This window comes from Argentina silus (genome assembly GCF_951799395.1).
Source record: "Argentina silus genome assembly, chromosome: 1".
In the NCBI taxonomy this organism is placed as follows: Eukaryota; Metazoa; Chordata; class Actinopteri; order Argentiniformes; family Argentinidae; genus Argentina; species Argentina silus.
This window is the reverse complement of record NC_139655.1, coordinates 1,705,984-1,713,483: the sequence shown is the minus strand read 5'-3', so window position 1 is coordinate 1,713,483 and position 7,500 is coordinate 1,705,984. Positions and strand designations below refer to the sequence as shown.

Sequence of the window (7,500 nt, the reverse complement as noted above, 5' to 3'; positions counted from 1 at the left end):
ACACACACACACACACACACACACACACACACGCACGCACACACAGCCTGATAGATTATATACAATTTAAGAATTCAATTCAATTACTGTCTGCAGTATGTTGTTGGTATGTAGATATATTAATATGTATATATACAGTAATATGTTGTCATATTTTCAAAACAATTAAAAATAAGTAATCTATTTAGTTTCGTGCATTAAGTTTGAAAAAAGCCATAGTTGAGGGTGATCAAAATATTCTTTGTTTTCCTGTTTTGTTTCAGAAAAACTAGAAAATCTGGCTTCCTCCTATAAAGGTAATAAGCTCCCACTAATTACAGCTGTCTTTATAGTGTAACATCCCTACATACAGTATATATAATATTCAAAACTATGATGATTAATCACTGAATAAATATACGTATATAAAATGAATGTCACTGATGAAAAACTTTAAATATGTTTTACTATGTCTGATTTTTTTGTTTTCCTCAGTGGATGTCACTCTGGATGTGGACACAGCTCACCCTAACCTGCACATATCAGAGGATAAGAAAACAGTCCAGTGGAGAGATGAGGCACAGAGACAGTTGAACAATGAGCAGCATTTTAACAAAGATCCTTATGTGTTGGGCACTTTGGGCCGTCCTATGAGGGCCTACTGGGAGGTGTGTGTGGAGGGAAAGGATGACTGGGTGCTTGGTGTTGCCAAGGCAACAGCTAACAGGAAGGGCCAGTTAGTTTTGAGCCCTGCCAATGGCTTCTGGGCAATCAGGCTGTCCAATGGGCAAAGACTTAAAGCCATGGATGTTGTCCTTAAAAAGACACTTCCAAAAACAGTCAGTGTCTATCTGGATTGTAAGGAGAAGAAGGTGACTTTCTATAATGCAGAGGACTGTTCACTCATTCACTCATTTGACGATGGACCAAGTTATGAGGATGATGTCCGTCCACTTTTCTCAACCTGGAACAATGATGATGTTCCTATCAGGATTCAGCCCATACTGTAAATACTACTACTATAAATACAACTACAATAATACTAATTTTTAATATTGTAATAATTATGATAATTAGAAAAGTTATATTATGAACTAGAACAAATCAATTCCAAAAGAAACTTTGTGGGCTTGCAAATTCTTATTTTCAAATTGTGTCTATTCTGAATCAGAGCCAAGATAATACATAATCACCTTTACTTTGTCCTAAATGAATTGTCATACAGTCCACTCAGGTGCCAATATATTTAGACACACTAGTCTGGCACCGTGAGATTAGCAATCCAGAGGCTCAAAGTAATCAGAAAGCCACAGTGGCTGTGGTGAGATGTAATATGGGTTCTTTGTCACCTCAGCAAATATTAAATATGTAAAATATAAATATTCAAAATATTAAAATACATTAAAATGTAATAGATGAAGCTGGTCACCTGCTAGTTCCTCATGTCAGATTATGCAGTAGTGTTGTATGTATAACAACAAGTGTATGACTAGGTTATTCAATGTGTATGTTCATCTATCTAAAACATATTTTTTCTGATTGTTAGGACGCAAGATCATTCAAGGGTAGGAGGAAAAATCGACTTTGTATTTCTAAGATTTGTTGTGTTTTTGTAATGATTCATCTTGTGAAAACATAATTATACTCTGAATGAGATACCCATTTAGCAATTGTGAACGTATTCATGTTTAAAGACGAAGACTGCTTATTGGCCATGCAATCAATTGTTGGAATGTGGTCATTTTTGCCCCCTCCGAGACAACACACATGCACACCCCCAAGGGAGAACAGGGCTCTGGGCTCAGGGTCAGCCATTTCCAGCACCCCTGGAGCAGTTAGGGGTTAAGTGCCTTGCTCAAGGTCACAACGGCAGTGGTAGGCACCTGGATATGATGCCAGCAACCCTCCAGTCACCAGCTCACATTAGGCTCCCTCCTGGAGTGGGCATCAAACCAGCAACCTTCCGATTGCTGGCCGGCCTCTCTAACCTCCAGGCCTCCCCATGTTTATATACTTTACGTGATAATTGTATGTAATAAATGTGATTGGTCATACTGGATGTAACATATTACATTTTGTAACTGTTTCTAAACTGTTTCTTAAATTTAATTACACAGTACATTGACTCAATTACACAACATAAATGTTCAAGTATATTTACTTTTACTCCAATGAAGCTAGAGAAATCAGAAATGGTAAAAACACAAATAAATCATGCTATTCCTATATTGAGATGCACACACCTCAGGAAGTGACTTGGAGACCATGAAAATGCTTCCAGATATATTTCTACGTATGATTTTGAAATTGGAGCAATGTTTTTTTGTAAAATAGTTAGTCAGGGAAGGACAGCAGAGTTATGTTTATTATAGTGCAACATCGCTTCTGTGGCCGTCCATTTGGTATGACTAGTGTTAACAGACATGACACCAGCTGAAAACGCAGCCGAGAATTGTATTAAGACCAAGCAGAATCAATGCTTTTACTGTTGACTTTGCCACACTTTGCCATGAGCTGAAAGGAAGGCGCACCAAGCTCTGAACCAAGACCGTTAAGAGGCCCAGAACTAACATTTGCATGCGTGTGAACCAGCTGTCACCTGACGGACAGCTAATGTGTTTGACTTGTGTAGTGTATTTTGCTCTGACCAGAAGAAGGCCTGATGTGTTATGAATAAGCCTACAGTGTTGTGCACAATGGAAGATGCAGCATGCAGTTGGCCACTGTAGATTGAGGAGACGGTACGGGACGGTACCGGAGAGATAGTGCAGGGAATAGCCTTATTTGGTTAGGGCTATGAACATCACCACAGTATAGGTTGAAAATGCTTATAATAATGTGGACCTGGGAATTCCATGCCCAAATCTGGAAGATAGTACATGCTGTTCTGTAAGATAAGGCATGCTGTTGTATATAAGACTGAACGGCTAGACTAGACAGGAGGGGGACATCATTGAATGTATAGGAGCCCCCACATCTGGCCGTGGATTGTAACGATGAAGTTATGATTAATTAAAGACGATTAAACTGACTCATCCGGACCTCTGTAGCTTCCTTTCTTCATCTAAGTTTATTAACTACACTTGGACAGCCGAACTACCGAACTACCGCTAACAAGTTGTCCCACCCGTGGACCTTCGTTTAGGATGACTAGAGTTAAAAGCGGCTAAGTTGACGCTCCTCCATCGCATTCATCAGTTGTGACATTGTTGCACTGGCTATGAGAGTACGTTTTGTGTGGTCGTCCCACCCACCACCCCCAGCCTCCACCCACCACCCCCAGCCTCGCCCCACCACCCCCAACCTCCACCCACCACCCCCAGCCTCGCTCCACACGGTCGCTCTGTAAGAAGCCCATGGCGGGTTTCTTGGGCTCTCTGCCATATTGTGTACTTATTTGTCGTGGTCGTTTAACTCCAGGCAGGGAGTTCTACAGAGCCATCCAATATACGTCAAGCTTAAATGTATTACCATTGTCATCCAATAAATGGTTAAACTGCTGCTAGTGCCGTGACTCAAACAGTGTATACTGTATATATAGTATATAGTCATAAAATCTAGACTATGGGAGTATGAGATTAGTAACAATACCTCAAATAATAATAATCGGGAAATGCATTGATATTTGATGGATCTTGCACTGGATTTTAACCACAGTCTCCCACATACTCAACTGAACTTGGCTGAACTTATTATATGATGAATTAATTCTTACCAATTTCAGAAGATTCTTTTTATGTTTAGCAAAATGAAATTCAAGGTCAGTCTTTAATGTTTACCCTGACTAACACAGAAAAGGACAACATTTCAACTCCAGTTGCATTTAAATGTTGTAAACCGATACAAAGATAAATAGTACAGACATGTTTGTAATCAGGTTGGTATATAGAATGGAATACTGTATATGTTTCATTTAATGCTCTATAAACCATGAACTGAAGCGGTCTCTAGAGGGAGCCTCTAAACCATAAAACAGATGAAAATAAGAAACTTCATTGCTATATAACAATGTAATTAGAAGAAATACTGTAATTTGTTTTGCTACTGAAAGCATTTAACGGTAACTAGACAAACATAATGTATTATTCGGATGTTTTTATCTATATCAAAGTGTGGTTAAACATTACTGATTGGAAAAGAAAAACCTTGTGAGTGGAAACGAAAGTGTTTACTTGATCTTAAACCGACAGACTCTGCTATAGACGTGTGGTGTTAGCGTTCAGGTAAGAATTACTATAGTTTTAATTTAAAAAGGATCCAATACAATGCCAGGTTGACTTGAGTTAAGCCCTGGATTAATTACTATCATATTAACTCTGAAAACAGCGTTAGGCCTTCAATGCTCTGATGGCAGTGTGTTGTTCTTTGTCAATCCAATTAATGAATACTACTCACCTCAAGTTGATTATTAACACCTGAACAAACTAATTTCCTATCTGAAAAGGACTTTCATATCTTAACTCCCCTCTACAGACGTGCATTGCTGGCAATTGGGTAAGAATCTCTCGTATTCGTTTACTTTATTTGAGTTGTTACAGTACCTGACACATAATGTTTTGATATGTAATGCATATATATGTATATATACAGAATATTAATACATTAAACAGTGAGCTTTTGAATGAATCATGAATGTCATTTTGACCTTGTTCATTTATCTTCATGGATCAAAAACACTTATCCCTCATTGGAATGAACATATCCATATATATATATATATATATATATATATATATATATATATATATATATATATATATAAAATACATTCTGGATTTGGCTCACAAAAACTGGAAATAGATTAGCTTCAGATAAACTGTGTCCCCTAACGATGAAAAATGTACAGGTTGACAGATAATTCAACTACATCCTGATATGTAACTAGTTCTACCTGCCTGGCCAGTGGCAACATTCCATGATGCATTTTTGCAGCTTGACTTCTCTATAAATGCTGTAGTTTCGGTGACCACAGAAACAAGTACTAGGCCTACACATATTCATCGAAGAACCAATTTGCTGGATACTTTCCACACACTAGAGATAGACAGACAGACTACAAACAACCAGTAAGATATAGCCTAGCCTACATATTGAATGTCCAACAAAAGTCAAAATAAATGTCAGTTTCACAATGTTTTGCATATGCACTGTTACGCTTCACCATAGCTCAAAACTGAGATCATAACTAATGAACAGCAACATTTTATGGGGGGAGATTCAATGACAACCTATTGGCAGTTATTTCTGTAATAATACATTAAAGGCATTATTCTCTGTAATATCACCCACTGCATGCTAGTTGGCTAGTTAGTATCCCTCTCGACCAATGGGTGTAAAAATGAATTTCTGAATTTCTGAATTAGTAGTGCACGTACATTACGTGTATCCGGGACCAGTTGGTTAACAAGCTATGCAATGAGTTGGTGTGGTCTCACCAGACAAACTAGCCTGGTATTAAACAAAGTAAGCTTCATGATGAACATCCACCTGCCCTCATCACCTCTCCTCTCTAAAACAGAACAACCAAACGTCCAACCATCTGAAACACACTAGACTCAACTCAAGCAATAGCTCCAAAAGTCATTTTGGGGGGGGGGATCATTGTATATAACGATCCAAATTAGTGATACTTTTCATGAACTCTATATGTGTCTATGGGAATATAGCGGTACATGTTGTACATTTAAAATGTCAAGCCAAGGGTTAAAATAAGAGACAATACCCATAGTCAAATTCAGATTTTTGGTGGTGAGCTGCTATGACTTTCATTACCCTTTTCTTTACTGACATGTTACTTGCGAACATACCTACATATGTCTATATTCAAAGATATGCAATACGCTTCTTTAAGTCAGATTGTATTGTTATCCAGCATTGATTTCTAAACTTCCCATATCCATCTCAAATAAAAAAAAAGGTGCTAAAAATGCTGTTCCATTGGCATGTAGAAAAAAAGGAAAAAGCCAAAAGCTTTGTACGACCAACAAATACTTTCCTAACAATTTGGTCTTACAGCTCAATGCTAAAGATCCCAAGACTTTCAAGCCACTTTTTTCTTGAAAAAACATTTAGAACATGCTTCAGGATAGCTTACAAAAACTAGGATTACAGAATGCAGGTTCACTGTCACACATGGCAAACGTTGAAAAACGTTGAACCTCAATGCAAGACTCAAGCGATGCCTATCAGATAGATATATCACGTGTAATTATGAGGAAATGACCAGCAGTGTGATGTTACCATAACACTTGAACAGGTAACAAGAGGTAGAACACACAGCCATTTCCACACAACTGCACCTCCATGGTGGAGAGAGATCGATCTGATGCAGCTGTCACAAGTCTTTGATCAGTTGTGACCAGCTCTCAGGGTCATATATATACACCTTTTTGCCAGGGAAACACGTGATCTTATCAGTGACACGCCCGCGACATGTGTCATACCCATGTTTGAAACTAAACATTTTAAAAAATTTAACCATTTTTTAATTCCCCATTTTATTCTTCATTATTGAACACTTATTTTTATTCTTCATTATTGAACACATTACTACCACTAGAGTAGCAGCCTAACCATTTTTAATTGCCTTTTTTTTTTAATTGCACATTTTAACCCTCAGTATTGAGCTTTTATTTTAAGCCTCATAGGCAATAAACGTTTATAGTATGTTTATAGTATACGACACATCACACAGCACTTATCAGTGACAAACTTTAGCTGACCCTTGGTTGAACTTCAGCCAGTTCAGGGACCCTGGTTTCCTAGAAAGAGAAAAGGCCCCTAATCCAGCCGTTCTAACGGTTCTATATCCTACGGGGGTGACCACATCCTCAAAAAACTGTCAAGTTCCTAAATCTAATTTCACAATCAGCAGAACACCTTGTCCTCTCACCAACGTCTCATTGTGCAAGCCTCAACATCCCACCACATCCGCCCCAAAGGGGCGGGACTTATAATTTTCAAGTATTATTTTTGATGATTAAATTCATGTGACGTCATCACCTTTTGACAGAAGGTGAATACTATATTCTCTAGGAGGGTGCAACATTGGAAGGGTTCAGATAGAAATACTATACATTGTGTAGAACAAGTGTGAATATCTGTGATGTTTAGGGAGTCTTGTTAGCTGCTCTATGAATTACATTTCTATCTGCAATGCTGAGGACGTTTAACCATTGAATAACAGCTCTGCAGATGTATTTTTAATGACTGTAACAGTTTTCTAATGTCTTGTACTACTTCTACAAGTACTAGTACTACTATTACTATTACTACAACTTTATTACTACATAAGGCCCAAGTTTTATATTCCATGTCAGATGCATCATGGGACTGTGGATCCAGAAAGCCCGTTTGCTGAAATTCCTCATCGGTTTTGTGGACTGTGCACCCATTGCAGGTTGTACAACTTAAACTACAAATTATTCGTTTAATAAATTCTCTCTGTAGCCGTTTTTTACTCTTAAGATAGATAACATTTTGTATTACACACGTAAGGAGATGGTTAATTTCTTTTGGACC

The 7,500-nt window shown here is 37.9% G+C and overlaps 2 protein-coding genes across 11 annotated transcripts in view; both read left to right on the top strand.

Moving 5' to 3' along the window:
• LOC310808007 (butyrophilin subfamily 1 member A1-like) overlaps positions 1–2,033 on the top strand; it is an 11,942-nt gene extending 9,909 nt beyond the window's left edge. For all 6 annotated transcript variants that reach the window (XM_083674703.1, XM_083674698.1, XM_083674702.1 and 3 more), the window contains 2 exons: positions 264–296; positions 475–2,033. In XM_083674703.1, coding sequence (XP_083530829.1) covers positions 264–296; positions 475–989 — 548 coding nt within the window. In that variant the 3' untranslated portion in view covers positions 990–2,033. The remainder of the gene's footprint in view (positions 1–263; positions 297–474) is intronic.
• Positions 2,034–3,988: 1,955 nt separating this feature from the next.
• LOC310808051 (zinc-binding protein A33-like) overlaps positions 3,989–7,500 on the top strand; it is a 12,651-nt gene continuing 9,139 nt past the window's right edge. The window contains exons 1-3 of one of the 5 annotated variants that reach the window (XM_083674748.1): positions 3,989–4,202; positions 4,453–4,473; positions 7,299–7,378. In XM_083674748.1, coding sequence (XP_083530874.1) covers positions 7,306–7,378 — 73 coding nt within the window. In that variant the 5' untranslated portion in view covers positions 3,989–4,202; positions 4,453–4,473; positions 7,299–7,305. Of the gene's footprint in view, positions 4,203–4,423; positions 4,474–4,780; positions 7,379–7,500 lie in introns of those variants that run through there. The other 4 variants (XM_083674751.1, XM_083674750.1, XM_083674752.1 and 1 more) reach the window with 4 other exon arrangements.